Source organism: Nansenia antarctica (assembly GCF_963989245.1).
Source record: "Nansenia antarctica genome assembly, chromosome: 9".
NCBI classification, from domain to species: Eukaryota; Metazoa; Chordata; class Actinopteri; order Argentiniformes; family Microstomatidae; genus Nansenia; species Nansenia antarctica.
In genome coordinates this window covers 43,960,633-43,976,467 of record NC_137679.1, presented here as the reverse complement: position 1 = coordinate 43,976,467, position 15,835 = coordinate 43,960,633, and the positions used below count along the sequence as shown (strand labels likewise).

Genomic DNA, 15,835 nt, shown 5'->3' with positions numbered 1-15,835 from the left:
CACTACACCTGATTTTTTCAATCCAGCAGCTGCCATCAATCCGTCCAGACTGTCCAGGGCCCAGAACCTAGGTCTTTGCTGTGTTCAGGGCCTGGATGGCCCTGGGGTAGAAGCTGTGCTTCAGTCTGTTTGTCCTTGCGGCCATGGTCCTGTACCGCCTTTTCGAGTGCAGCCGGGCAAAGTGTTCGTACCCAGGGTGGGTTGGGTCTCTGGAGATCTTGGAGGCCTTCCTGAGACAGCGTGTGTTGTACAGCTCTTCCAGAGAGGGGAGGGGGGCGCCGGTGATCTTCTGGGCTGTTCTCACGACTCTCTGTAGCGCATTTCTCTCCGCGGTTGTGCAGCTGGAGAACCAGTTGCAGATGCCGTAGGTGAGGATGCTCTCCACTCCGCCGCGGTAGAAGGCCACCAGTATCTCCTGCTTGTTGTGTTCCTTCCTGAGGACTCTCAGGAAGTAGAGCCGCTGTTGTGCCTTCTTGATGGTGGCTGCTGTGTTGTTCTTCCAGGACAGGTCATCTTGTATGTGCACCCCCAGGAATCGGAGGGCTGAGACTCTCTCCACGCTCTCTCCGTCGATGAGCAGGGGCTGGACCTCAGATTTTTTCCTCCACGATGATTTCCTGGGTCTTTGACTTGTTCAGCAGCAGGTTGTTAGCCTTGCACAGCTTGCTCAGCTGCTCTACCTCATCCCTGTACGCCGCCTCGTCCCCCCCGAGATGCAGCCCACCACGGTGGTGTCGTCTGCAAACTTTACGATGGAGTTGCTGGGGTGGACGGGGGTGAAGTCGTAGGTGTAGAGGTTGTAGAGGATGGGGCTTAGCACGCACCCCTGGGGGGACCCAGTGCTGAGTCTGAGGGCTGTGCCTAAGATGTGTTAAAGTCACAATCTGCCATTTGTACCATCAGGAAAATAGGGGTGAGCGTTAATGTTGGAAACATTGCAGACTGTGGCTTTAACCTGGACATTGGACTGCACTGCACAGCAGTGATAAGCTCTTAACCATGGAGCTCTAACTCTAGAGTATTACACTTCTGTCTGCTGACAGGTGAGTCAGTTAACCATGGAGCTCTAACTCTAGAGTAATGCACTTCTGTCTTCTGACAGGTGAGTCAGTTAACCATGGAGCTCTAACTCTAGAGTATTACACTTCTGTCTGCTGACAGGTGAGTCAGTTAACCATGGAGCTCTAACTCTAGAGTAATGCACTTCTGTCTTCTGACAGGTGAGTCAGTTAACCATGGAGCTCTAACTCTAGAGTATTACACTTCTGTCTGCTGACAGGTGAGTCAGTTAACCATGGAGCTCTAACTCTAGAGTATTACACTTCTGTCTGCTGACAGGTGAGTCAGTTAACCATGGAGCTCTAACTCTAGAGTATCACACTTCTGTCTGTTTACAGGTGAGTCAGTTAACCATGGAGCTCTAACTCTAGAGTATTACACTTCTGTCTGCTGACAGGTGAGTCAGTTAACCATGGAGCTCTAACTCTAACTCTAAGTGTAAGAATTACACTTCTGTCTGTAGCTGGACGCTCTAACGCTTCCCTCTGTGTCCACTCTGTCAGACTGACACTGACTGCTCTACCAGGGACCTTTGTGGAGAGGATAACTGCGCTGGACGCACACGCATGCATCTTTACAACCAGGAGCCTGAATCACTGACTCTTAAGGTAAACCTGGGTGATAAGATGTGCACATACAGTGACTGATTATTGCAGATTCAATTTAATTGTCATTGGCATAGTACAGTACAGTGACAACGAAATGCATTTGGCATCCAGACAGATAGTGCATAGTGCAGCCATAGGTGTGTGTATATATATATATATATATATATATATATATATATATATATATATATATATATATATATGTACATGCAGAGGTGAGGTATGTACAGAATACAGATATATGTACAGAGGTGAGGTATGTACAGATATATGTACATGCAGAGGCGAGGTATGTACAGATATATGTACATGCAGAGGTGAGGTATGTACAGTAGGATGTGTAATAGTGCATAGTGCAGCCATAGGTATGTAGAGATATGTGTACAGGCAGGGTGAGGTAAGTACAGTCAGATATACAGTAGTCGTTATCAGTAACAGTATGTAGACTACTATCTGCAAAAACAGCAAAGTTCATCCTGTTGGGGGGAGAGAAGGGGGCTGGGAGGGGCGGGGTGGGGGGGCTGGGTGGGGTGTGCAAAGTTCATCCTGTTTGGGGGTGGATGGGGGGCGGGGGGGGGGGGGGGTAGAGAGGCAAGGTTACCACCGGGGTCTAGAGTTCAGCAGCCTGACCGCTGTGGGGAAGAAGCTGTTCTCCAGCCTGCTGGTGTGGGAGCCTAGACTCCTGTACTGCCTCCCGTGTGTTTCACCTCATCCAGATCAGGATAGTCTGTTCATTTGTGTTATTTAGCTGTTTGAACACAAACCGGTACTAGTAGGACTGTATGTTTATGCTGCTACAGAGTCAGTCTACAAATTCTGTATTTGAACATCCCCCTCTAATGCTTTGCTTGATTGGAACAGTTTATGATATGTACAGTGTATTAGGTATGTTTATAGTGCATTAGCTATGCTTACGATATGTACAGTGTATTAGGTATGTTTATAGTGCATTAGCTATGCTTACAATATGTACAGTGTATTAGCCATGTTTATGATATGTATTTGATATGATATGTATGTATTGAAACTTATATCAATCGATCAAACGATCAAGTCATCAAATAAAAAAGAACAATGCTTCATTACCAGGCCAGTTCATGACAGAATAGCGGTGCTCTGTAAGCTAGCAACCCTGCTCCTACCCTGCCAGTCTGCACTGATATTAGAGGAGAGATAACAGTAACTTTGCTGCTGAACTTAAGTTACATTTTGAGTGTCATATGCCATCAATGGGGGGAAATGTGACATGTAAATGTCAAAATGTGGGACTGAACTGCACAAATCAACCTTAAAACAATGTTGTAATGTTAGCTAGCTTTGTTATGCTTGTTATAAAGAAACTATAACTGTCTATAATACATTGAAATTACATAAAACTAAGATAATGCACACACTTGATTTTGAGTGTGCCTCTGAAAAACTCTGTTTGGAGGGCCAAGTAGCCCTACCACTTCACCCTACCCCTCTACACCAACAAGAATCGGGACACCCTACGCATGAACGTACAAAACTGAGGGGTAGGGCTAAATTGTTGGGGCAAGGAGTGTATTGGGATTGGGCCTTACTGTATAGAAAAATGTCCTCTCTGTATTTGGAGACATTTCAGATTTAATTTTTCATTACCAAACATGACAACAACTATATTTAGTCAGTTGCCGTCTAGCTTCTTTGTTATGACATAATTAACATGTGGTACGATAATGTAATTATGATCCTCTCTCAGGTGCTCTGAGCGGACACAAGATGCCTCAGCTTCAGCTAGTCTTGACCGCCCTCCTGGTCCTCTCTGCGGCTGCTGTCCACGGAGGGAAGGTCCTTGTGTTCCCGGTGGACGGTAGCCACTGGATCAACATGAAAGTCATCGTCGAGGCGCTGCACTCAAGGGGACACAGCGTTTCAGTCGTGCGCCCGTCAGACAGCTGGTACATCAAGGAAACCTCCCCTCACTACAGTACGATCACCATCGACACCACAGGCGCGTTTGGCGAGGACTTTGTCCAAGAGTTTGTGTCGAGCCTCTTGCAGATCCAGCGGGAGGGACGGTCTGCCTGGGATCGCTTCAGGCTGGAGATGGAGGTGCTGGATAAGACTGTGGTCATGGTTAAGCAAGTGTGCAACTTGGTCAGACACATGTTCGACAACAAGGACCTGATGCGATCTCTAGAGGACGCCAAGTATGATCTGGTTCTGACCGACCCGGCCATGCCGGGAGGGGAAATGCTGGCCCACTACCTCAGTCTACCGCTTGTTTATAACGTGAGATGGACCTTGGGCGGTGAAGCTCATCTTGCCATCGCTCCCTCTCCTCTCTCCTACATCCCTATGATGGGGTTAGAGCTCACTGACGTCATGAGCTTCAAGGAGAGGGTTCTTAATGTACTGATTTATACCATGATGTTAGCCCAATATGTGTTTTATATAAGTCCACATTACAACGCTTTGAGTCATCATTACTTTGGTCCTGAGGTTGACTACTTCCCCCTGGTTCAAGCAGCAGACCTTTGGCTGATGAGAGTTGACTTTGTGTTTGAGTTCCCTCGCCCCACCATGCCCAACGTCATCTACATGGGAGGGTTCCAATGCAAACCTGCCAAGCCTCTTCCCCAAGACCTGGAGCAGTTCGTCCAGAGCTCAGGAGAACATGGGGTCATCATCATGTCGTTGGGGACTTTAGTCGGGGAGCTTCCACATGATCTAGCTGACGACATCGCCGCCGCTTTTGCCCAATTGCCCCAGAAGGTCATCTGGAGGTACAAGGGAGACAGGCCTGTTACCCTGGGCAACAACACCTTACTAGTGGACTGGATGCCTCAGAACGACCTGTTAGGACATCCCAAGACCAGGCTCTTTGTAGCTCACGGAGGAACTAACGGACTTCAAGAGGCCTTGTACCACGGTGTACCAATCCTAGGCCTCCCCCTGATCTTTGATCAACCTGACAACCTTTCCAAGATGAGGGTGCGAGGAGCGGCGAAGACCGTGGATATCTTCACCTTGAACAGAGACGTCTTCCTCCAGGCCGCACAGGAAGTGCTACAGGAGCCGTCCTACAGAGAGAACATGCAGAGGCTCTCCAGGCTACACAGGGACACACCGATGAAACCACTAGACAGCGCCCTCTTCTGGATCGAGTTCGTCATGAGACACAGGGGTGCTGCTCACCTGCGCACAGAGTCCTACAAGATGCCGTGGTACTCCTACCACTCTGTAGACGTGGGGGTGTTCTTATTAACTGTGGCGCTGCTTCTCCTGATGACTACTGTCTCTGTTATCAGACTCTTATGCTGCAGGGTGTGTTCTAGAAAGAAGATTAAACACCAGTAGAACCCGAACACACACCTAGACCTTCATATTCCCCAACACTCCCTCAGATTCCATTTAATAAAACTTGAGGTGTTTTATTATATATGGTGAAATCGTTTAATATGAAAGTCACATAATCTTGTATGGAAGGTTCTCCTCCTCTCCTTGATGTGAAACATTATCTGATCACTAAAGTACATTTATAAAACTGTGTGGTGTTCATGCAGCTTATTTTACAGCAGACATGTTTCAAACACACACACACACACACACACACACACACACACCATAAGTCACAAATACACACCACCCTCACATCCCCAATTCAAAGGAGGGAGATGAACTGACCATTTGATCTTTAACTGAAAAAAATAAACTATTTTACAGCGTTGCTTTAATAAAAGAGCGATCTAAACAGAGAGAGACTTGGTGATTTCATTACAGGTGTTGTTAATAGCCCAGGCCCTATGTTGTTGCCTCAACATGAGGACAGATTCACGTGTCTGTAACCATGGCTGTTGAGCTCACCACAGCCAGCTATGACAGGCACAGGTATCTGCTGCCCCCTACTGGAAGACTCACGCTTTTATTTTGAAGCCTCGAAAACGGTGAAAAGAGTCACCAGAAGTTTTAACGGCGCTAGATGGAGCTCTGAGAGCGAGGCCGCGTTCGTAAATAAGCTCTGAGAGCGCAGGGGCGTCCACGTGACTGCCTCTTGTCCAATCAAATGACTTGATCTCTTTATGACGTCGAACCCAGTGTGGCTCCGGCTGATTTACGAATGCTGCCTTGCTGTGTCACGTGACCAGTCTGCCCGCAGTCACGTGACCAGCCTGCTCACAAGGCGGGAACACAGGGGGCGTTACCATGGTTACATGATTGACCCTGATGTCTGAAGGGTGCTTTTCCACATAAAAACAACAACAACAACAACAACAACAACAACAAATAAATAAAGTAGAAAATAAATAATTTCGGACATTCTGTTCTCACAATTAATGTTTAAACCAACATATGGCAACAAATATAATCCCTCATAATGTTGTTGGTGTTGACTAGTCAGACAGACCTTCCACAACGTGGACAGCGACATTTTGGCTGCGTTCGTAATTTCGCTCTGGAAATCTGATCAGCACTCATGGAATGCCTCTTGTCCAATCAAATTACTTTGAACCCAATGTGCGCTCTGGCGCTCTGAGAGCGAATTTATGAACGCATCTGTAGTAGTAACATAGATTTAAAGCCAAGAAGGTTATACAGGTTAGCTTGTATTCCTAGCAGACTGGGCCACATTTAGCCTAGCTGCTATCAAGGCCATAGAACCACAGGCTAACTTTATCACACATCAATATAAACTGGGTAACATACTTCATTAGTTTGCGTGGGCCTGTCTGTCTGTAGAATCATTCTTCACAATCACAACTCTGTTAATGTGTAACTCAGAGCTGCCTAAGGTCATGGGGTTGGTTGGGCCTCACTCCAGAGGTTTACTGCGCCTGGGTGGTTTTACTGGTTTTAAGTATCACATCACTCCTTCTTTATTTGATCTGTTCCCTCCGTTCGTCCTGCAGCTGATGAGAGAAGGTATGAGCAGTTTGAACATATCTTTCTGTTGCTTGTCTTGCTCAATTGTTGTCGCATCAGAACTAGGGCTGCACGATTTGGGGAAAAAATCGAATTGCGATTATTTGGACAGATATCGCGATTGCGATTAATTTGCGATTATTATTTTTTTCAATAGCAAAAAAAAAAAAAAAAAAAAAAAAACTTTTTGTAAAGTGTGGCCATATCTCCGGCTAGGAAGGTCGTATCAACGTGCAGTTTGTTTGTACGTCTTCAGGGGACTTAGAGGCTCCCTCCTCTAGCACCCCCACAGCCCGAGCTACGAGTGAAAGAACTAAACTTACATTGGGTTGCTTTAAAGTTGGGTTGCTTTAAAATCAAGCTTCAGATTAAAACATGTGATGGAGCATTACTAACCTGACTCAGGTGGTTTGTTTCACACAACCATCTAGGAAAGCTTAATTGGAAGCTGTTTGGAAAAGGGCAGGTACTTTCAAAAAATACTTGGCAGGTGATTGGATGAATCTATCTATTTTCAGAGAGCATTACCACATGATACCATCAAACTACTTCTGCTGAAGCCATTATCCACCATGAATGTTGCTATTGCTAGCTACCGAAACGTGGGCGTTTCACGTGCGATGTTGTTGGTGTGCGTTCATTGACGTTGACGTTCATTGACGTTCACGTTCATTGTTGACGTTCATTGACGTTGACGTTCATTGACGTTGAATCCGACGCGCTGTATGACGTATCCCATACGGGTAGTGGTGGTCTAGTGAGTTGGACTTGTGATCGGAAGGTTGTGTGAGTTCAAATCCCGCCTGAAACCACACCACTACTAGTGTGCCCTTGAGTAAGGCACTTAGCCCTCAGTTACTCCAGGGGGAATGTCCCTGTAATTCGTAATTGTAAATCGCTTTGGATTAAAAGCGTCAGCTAAATAGCAAAAAAATAATAAAAAAATAATAAATCGCAGGCTTTGCGATTAGCTAATCGCATAATTTCAAATCGCGATTTCGATTTAAAATCGATTAATCGTGCAGCCCTAATCAGAACCTTTTTTTGCTGTTGTTGTTGTTGTTGATTGTGATAGGGTTAGATCTATGGTGACAGTTACGGTTGTTGTTGTTGTTGATGGTGATAGGGTTAGGTCTATGGCGACAGTTACAGTTGTTGTTGGTGTTGGTGCTAGGGTTAGGGTTGTTGTTGGTGGTGATAGGGTTAGGTCTATGGTGACGGTTAGGGTGGGCCTGTGCCTCACCTGAGAGAGATGCATTCTGACTAGAGGATATGTCTTCATTCATACTTCCTTTAAACAATCAGTCTTGACCGCGATCTACAGCCGGTCTAAATGTCTCATATCTTGTCTCTTTGTTTTCCCCCAGACCGTGCTTGGAGTCTTGTGTTCGCTCGCCCTAACTCGCCCTAACCTGGTGACGTGAAGGCCAAAGTCCCGCGGAGCAGCGTTATCAGTCATCACCTGGCCTTGGCCTCCAGCTCAACCCTACCTGTCCAGCCCTACCTGTCGACTGCAACAATGGCCAAAGCGGGCCGTCCAGGTAAACTGTTAATGTAAAAACTGAAAGGGGGGGTAGCAGTAGCCTAGAGGTTAGAGAGGCCAGCTAGCAATCAGAAGATCACTGGTTCGCTCCCTGCTTCAGGAGGAAGCTGCATGTGAGCTGGTGACTGGAGGGTTGCTGGCATCATATCTAAGGTGCTACCACTGCTGTTGTGCACTTGAGCAAGGCACTTAAACACTTAATTGCTCCAGGGGCGCTGACTATGGCTGACCCTGTGCCTAGAGCAAAAAATACATTCCGTTGTCCTCTGTGCAATGACAATAATAATAATAATAAATTAGAATTATAGCGCTTTTCTAGACACTCAAAGACGCTTTACAAACTGAAAAGATCGAGTAGTAATAACAAAAAGAAACAAAACAAAAATTCCAGAAGGTTGAAGAAGGTTGAATCTAATCTAGGAGAGGACACCAGACCAATGATTGCAGTTGAAACAGTTCGGGAGAAGCAACTTTTACCTGCAGTAATCCAGAGTAGACAGGAACAGACTTAGGAAAAATAAATGTAGTTAAAAGTACTTAAGTTAAATCACAAGCGCATAGGAGACTATATTCTATGAAATGCACACACACACACACACACACACTGTAGCAGTCTCGAGCACAGAGGGAGGTCGACACAGAGGAACGGTGTAATGGTAGCTGGATGTTATTGTCTTGTGGGCTCAGCACCCCGACTTGGGTGTGCTGGCGTAATCTCAGCAAACCTAAAAGCAATTAAACATTCAAACAATAATAGCAGTTCTCAGCCAGCAGAGACAGCGCCTCGGTTGCTCACCTCTCTCTCTCTTTCGGGAGTTGATCGGCTCGCTGGTCATGGGATCTCTCAGCTACAGGTTCTCACCACCGTGTTTACTGCCAGGGGGAACAAACACACACAGGTTAAAAATACCGTCTGGATGCTGAGGCTGATTACTGACACCTGTCCGTAATCAGCCCCGACACCCACCTTCCACCGACAGTCTGGCTCCCTCTGCAGGCCAGAGCACGCCATGCTCCCCCCACACACACTTTTGTTGTGAGCTGGAGAGAATAAAATGACTTCTTTCTTTTCATTCATTCTTTCTCTTTCTCTTTCTCTCTCTCTCTCTCTCTCTCTCTCTCTCTCTCTCTCTCTCTCTCTCTCTCTAACAGATGCCTCTCTTCATCTCTCAGAGCTGAGGATTGTGCTCCTGGGGAACAGGTAAGAGTTCATCAGGAAACACCATCCTGGGCAGAGAGGAGTTTGACCTGAGAACTGCTCAGTGTGTGAAGAGACAGGCAGAAGTAGCAGGGAGGCAGGTCACTGTGGTCGACACTCCAGGCTGGTGGTGGACGGACCCTGTAGAGAGGACTCCTGAGCTGGTTAAACAGGAGATTGTAAGCAGTGTGTCTCTGTGTCCTCCAGGACCTCACACTCTCCTCCTGGTCATACGGGTGGATGTTTCATTCACTGAGAGAAGGAGAAGTTCAATAGAGGGACACCTGAGACTTCTCAGTGAGGGAGTGTGGAGTCACACTATAGTGCTGTTCACCTTTAGGGACAGTTTGAGATTCACAACCAATGAGCAGCTCATTGAGAGTAAAGGGAAGGACCTCCAGTGGCTTGTTGAGAAATGTGGCAACAGGTATCATGTCCTCAACGATAAGAACAGGGGTGATGGCACTCAGGTCACAGAGCTGCTGGAGAAGATAGAGGAGATGGTGGCAGTGAACAGTGGAGTGGGGGGATCAACCTTCACTGACACCTAGAGGAGCTGGTAGCATAAGGTTGCCTCCAAGCAGTGAGTATGGTTCTCTGACTCACATATACAGTACATGATATACTGTAGTGATTCCAGTGTGCCAGCAAAGCTTCTGATCTGTTGTTGTTGTTGTTGTTGTTGTTGTTGTTTTTTTGTTGAGAGCAGAGACGGGGTATGACCTGACGGTATCTGAGATTGGATCAGTGACTGAGTCAGCAAGAGGAGCTAGGAGCATGGAGCTTCTGCAAATCTTCTAATAAAGTTTTCAATCAATCAATCAAAGCCTCCTCCTCTAAGCAGTGAGTATGGTTCTCTGATGACATCTCCCTTCCATCACATACATACATACATACATACATACATACATACATACATACCTGATGTACTGTAGTGTTTCCAGCAAAGCTTTCCCAGAATCTGATCTGTTGTTGTTGTTGTTGTGGTTGTTGTTGTTGATGTTGTTGTACAGTGAGTGGAGGCAGCACACCAGAGACGGGGTCTGACCTGAAGATATCTAAGGGTGGATCAGTGGCTGAGTCACCAAGAAGAGCTGGTAGCATGACGTTGTCTCCGAACAGTGAGTATGGTTGTCTGATAACATCTCTCTTCCATCACATACATACATACACACATATATACCTGGGGGGTGTTCCACTAAAGGTGGATCAGTATAGCGGCGCTATAAATAAATGCGGCGCTCAGGGAACTCGAGATTGGATTTCAAGCCTCAGGTGATTCCTCGAATGAGGATCAGCCTTGTGTCATCAGTGTTCACAGAAGACAGGCTTACAAATCTTCGATATGGGCGCGTGCACGCAGACATACGCAGCCCAGAAGAGTCGATCTGTCGAAATGAAGATACTCCACTCTGCAGGGGTACTACATTTGCGCAGCATTCCGAATTATTGATTTTTTATGAAGACGGAAAAATAAGATGTAAAATAGTGCAATACTGCCGCAATTAACAAGGCGAGGGAAATGGTTTGGCAAGAAATTGCTGACCGATTAAATACGTAGGTCATACTAGCCCCAGTTATTGTTATATGTTCATATTTTAATAAATGAATATTTACTACTGTGGTGATATCAGCAGCAGGCTACAAACCGTCATATTGCCACAATGGCCTAGTGGTATCGACCGCTGCCATAGGATTTATTCGTCATTTTATATCGGTGGTTCAAATCCCTCTTCAGGCGCACTTTTTACTGCATTTCGTTGTCTGAATCTAATCTAAAATCTCATCTAAAAAAGTATTGTAGGCTATAAAATTATGGTGCAGGCTAATTTACAAGAACTGACACGATTACAATGGTGTTTGAAACCTTTGCATGAAATCTTCGGTTAAATGTAAAAAAATAAATAAATAATGACTTAGTCAAGTCTCGAACTCGCAACCTTTGGAACTCGAGTCCGCAGCCTTAACCACTACGCCAGGGCCAGACCGCTGTCATGACGGCAATGCAAGTTGAGACAATTACTTCTTTTTTTTTTTACACTCTTTTCTTTATCTATCTATCACACTTTCAAAATATCAAGTTATCTATCACACAATCAAACTATCTATCGATCGATCACACTTTCAAAATATCAAATTATCTATCTATCACACAGTCAAACTATCTAATCTATCTATCTCATGTGAAGTGGGAACTAATATTTCCTAAAAGACACATGAGGAACTTTCGTTCAGGGTTTAGTTTCCGCCTGTGAGCCTTTTTTGACGCACGGATGACTATAGCCTGTGTTTTAGCCTGGTCGGGACCAGGCTAATTATATCTGACTCAGGGCCCTGGGCCCTATTCCACAAAGCTCGATAAAGTTCTAAGCCTCGATAAAGTTCTAAGCCTCGAAAATGTTAGCTTGCGTTCGGTGCCATCAATGTGGCTCAAATAATTCGCTGCTTGGTTGAGCTCCTTCTGAGTCAGATATAATTAGCCTGGTCCCGACCAGGCTAAAACACAGGCTATAGTCATCCGTGCGTCAAAAAAGGCTCACAGGCGGAAACTAAACCCTGAACGAAAGTTCCTCATGTGTCTTTTAGGAAATATTAGTTCCCACTTCACATGAGATAGATAGATTAGATAGTTTGACTGTGTGATAGATAGATAATTTGATATTTTGAAAGTGTGATCGATCGATAGATAGTTTGATTGTGTGATAGATAACTTGATATTTTGAAAGTGTGATAGATAGATCGAAAAGAGTGTAAAAAAAAAAAAAAGTAATTATCTCAACTTGCATTGCCATCATTACAGCGGTCTGGTTGGCGTAGTGGTTAAGGCTGCGGACTCGAGTTCCAAAGGTTGCGAGTTCGAGACTTGACTTAGTCATTCATTTTTTTTTTTTTTACATTTAACCGAAGATTTCATGCAAAGGTTTCAAACACCATTGTAATCGTGTCAGTTCTTGTAAATTAGCCTGCACCATAATTTTATAGCCTACAATACTTTTTTAGATGAGATTTTAGATTAGATTCAGACAACGAAATGCAGTAAAAAGTGCGCCTGAAGAGGGATTTGAACCACCGATATAAAATGACGAATAAATCCTATGGCAGCGGTCGATACCACTAGGCCATTGTGGCAATATGACGGTTTGTAGCCTGCTGCTCATATCACCACAGTAGTAAATATTCATTTATTAAAATATGAACATATAACAATAACTGGGGCTAGTATGACCTACGCATTTAATCGGTCAGCAATTTCTTGCCAAACCATTTCCCTCGCCTTGTTAATTGCGGCAGTATTGCACTATTTTACATCTTATTTTTCCGTCTTCATAAAAAATCAATAATTCGGAATGCTGCGCAAATGTAGTACCCCTGCAGAGTGGAGTATCTTCATTTCGACAGATCGACTCTTCTGGGCTGCGTATGTCTGCGTGCACGCGCCCATATCGAAGATTTGTAAGCCTGTCTTCTGTGAACACTGATGACACAAGGCTGATCCTCATTCGAGGAATCACCTGAGGCTTGAATACCAATCTCGAGGTCCCTGAGCGCCGCATTTAATTATAGCGCCGCTATATTAAGCCACCGTTAGTGGAATATGGCCCTGTGCGCCAGCAAAGCTTTCCCAGAATCTGATCTGTTGTTGTTGTTGCTGTTGTTTTGAACAGACAGTGAAAGCAGCAGAGCAGATACTGGTATTGGATCTGAGGATGGGTCACCGCTGACACCCAAGAGAAGGAGGACAGATGTCCCCACAGAGGATTCAAAGCGTAAACGTAAACTCTCCTTCTCAGAGGATCCAGAGGTTCTCCAACAGTAGACCCTGCTGAGAGGTGTGGATGGGGCTGACTCCCTCCTGCTGAGAGGTGTGGATGGCTGACTCCTGGGGGGTATTCCACGAACGTTGATTAGTATCGGCGATAAAAAAAGAAATGCCGCGATCAGGCAACTCGTGATTGGAATTCAAGCCTCAGGTGATTCCTCGAACGAGGATCAGGCTTGTGTCATGAATGTTCACAGAACACCGGCTTAGAAATCCTCGATATGGGCGCGTGCACGCAGACATAAAGAGCCCCGAAGAGTCAAACTGTCGAAATGAAGATACTACACTACAAGATACTACGCAGCACTCCTACTTATTGATCTTAATGAAGACGAAAAATAAGATGTAAAATAGTGCAATACTGCCGCAATTAACAAGGCGAGGGAAATGGTTTGGCAAGAAATTGCTGACCGATTAAATGCGTAGGTCATACTAGCCCCAGTTATTGTTATATGTTCATATTTTAATAAATGAATATTTACTACTGTCGGGATATCAGCAGCAGGCTACATATAGTCATATCGTCACGATGGCATAGTGGTATCGACCACTGCCATAGTATTTATTCGTCATTTTAAGACGGTGGTTCAAATCCCTCTTCTGACACACTTTTTACTGCATTTCGTTGTCTGAATCTAATCTAAAATATAATCTAAAAAAGTATGTAGGCTATACAATGATGGTGCAGGCTAATTTACAAGAACTGACACGATTACAATGGTGTTTGAAGCCTTTCTGAGTAGTAAATAATGTTCTTCTAACTGGACCCTTGATTTGGCATAGATTCTTTTTTCTTATGATTACTGATGGATAGATGATTCACTTAGACAGATATATATATATATATATATATATATATATATATATATATATATTGTAAAACGATTTGCATGAAGGCTTTGGTTAAATGTAAAAAAAAAAAGAAATTAAATTAAATTAAATTAAATCAAGTTGTGTTCCGTGATCGTGAACCTTCAGACCTCTAGCTGGCTGCCTTAACCCCTGCGCCAAACACACTGCTGTGATGATGCCAATGCAAGTTGATAGAGATACCTTTTTTTTTTTACACTTTTTTATTTATCTATCTATTTATCTTTCACACTTTCAAAATATCAAGTTATCTATCACACAATCAAACTATCTATCTATCGATCGATCACACTTTCAAAATATCAAATTATCTATCTATCACACAGTCAAACTATCTATCTATCTCATAAAAAGTGGGAACTAATATTTCCTAAAAGACACTTGAGGAACTGTCGTTCGGGATGTAGTTTCCGCCTGTTAGACATTTCTGACGCACGCATTACCTAAACCAGCCTGTAAGTCTGCTCGCGACCAGAATTACTCAGAAGGATTGGTTGCATAGCAACCAAGCAGCGAATTATTTGAGCCACATTGATGGAACCGACCGCAAGCTTAAATTAGCGCCCGGATCTGATTTAAACCTGGATCAGAGTTAATCGCGTGGAATACCCTCCTGGTCCTGAATCCCCCTCTGAGCCTGGTTCCTCTCAAGGTTTCTTCCCACCGGGGAGTTTTCCCTCTATGTTTTTTTTGGGTCAACTGTCTCAAAGTTGTTTCTATTGTTAAACAATTGATGGATTGTTGTGAAATTGTTTATTGATTGATTGATTGATTGATCTGATGTTGATACGACAAGTAGAAACGGATATATGATCATTTTAATTTGAGATTGATATCATCATATAAAAGTTTTTTTTTAAAGGTTTGGCAGATAATGTACTCTGTTGTCTGGAAGAGAGATTTACTAGCGAACACTGCCACCAGGCGGAGAAAAAAAGGAACTGAAAGGAAAAAAGTAGATTTTTATCTCAATGTAATCTTCTACATGTTATATTTAATCTTGTACATGTTGTATTTAATCTTCTACATGTTATATTTAATCTTGTACATGTTATATTTGATCGTGTACATGTTATATTTGATCGTGTACATGTTTAGTGGCAGGTTTAGTGGCAGGTGGTCTAGGTGTAACTCTGTCTAACTGTGAACATAACCTGTTTAGAAGAGTGGCAGGTGGTCTAGGTGTAACTCTGTCTAATTGTGACATAACCTGTTTAGAAGAGTGGCAGGTGGTCTAGGTGTAGCTCTGTCTAACTGTGACATAACCTGTTTAGAAGAGTGGTAGGTGGTCTAGGTGTAGCTCTGTCTAACTGTGAACATAACCTGTTTAGAAGAGTGGTAGGTGGTCTAGGTGTAACTCTGTCTAACTGTGAACATAACCTGTTTAGAAGAGTGGCAGGTGGTCTAGGTGTAACTCTGTCTAATTGTGACATAACCTGTTTAGAAGAGTGGTAGGTGGTCTATGTGTAGCTCTGTCTAACTGTGACATAACCTGTTTAGAAGAGTGGTAGGTGGCCTAGGTGTAGCTCTGTCTAACTGTGACATAACCTGTTTAGAAGAGTGGTAGGTGGCCTAGGTGTAGCTCTGTCTAACTGTGACATAACCTGTTTAGAAGAGTGGCAGGTGGTCTAGGTGTAGCTCTGTCTAACTGTGACATAACCTGTTTAGAAGAGTGGCAGGTGGTCTAGGTGTAGCTCTGTCTAACTGTGACATAACCTGTTTAGAAGAGTGGTAGGTGGCCTAGGTGTAACTCTGTCTAACTGTGACATAACCTGTTTAGAAGAGTGGTAGGTGGTCTAGGTGTAGCTCTGTCTAACTGTGACATAACCTGTTTAGAAGAGTGGTAGGTG

General features: G+C 44.3%; 2 protein-coding genes across 2 annotated transcripts; both read left to right on the top strand.

Moving 5' to 3' along the window:
- Window positions 1–1,566: 1,566 nt before the first annotated feature.
- LOC308165663 (UDP-glucuronosyltransferase 2C1-like) lies at window positions 1,567–4,991 on the top strand (the record flags this gene model as incomplete). Its single annotated transcript, XM_080539813.1, has 2 exons — window positions 1,567–1,667; window positions 3,391–4,991. The coding sequence occupies exon 2, from the start codon at window positions 3,411–3,413 to the stop codon at window positions 4,989–4,991; it is 1,581 nt and encodes a 526-aa protein (XP_080395939.1). The 5' UTR covers window positions 1,567–1,667; window positions 3,391–3,410.
- A 3,082-nt stretch (window positions 4,992–8,073) lies between these two features.
- Window positions 8,074–9,846, top strand: LOC308165662 (GTPase IMAP family member 9-like; the record flags this gene model as incomplete). Its single annotated transcript, XM_080539812.1, has 2 exons — window positions 8,074–8,095; window positions 9,299–9,846. The coding sequence occupies 2 exons, from the start codon at window positions 8,074–8,076 to the stop codon at window positions 9,844–9,846; spliced, it is 570 nt and encodes a 189-aa protein (XP_080395938.1).
- Window positions 9,847–15,835: the final 5,989 nt, after the last annotated feature.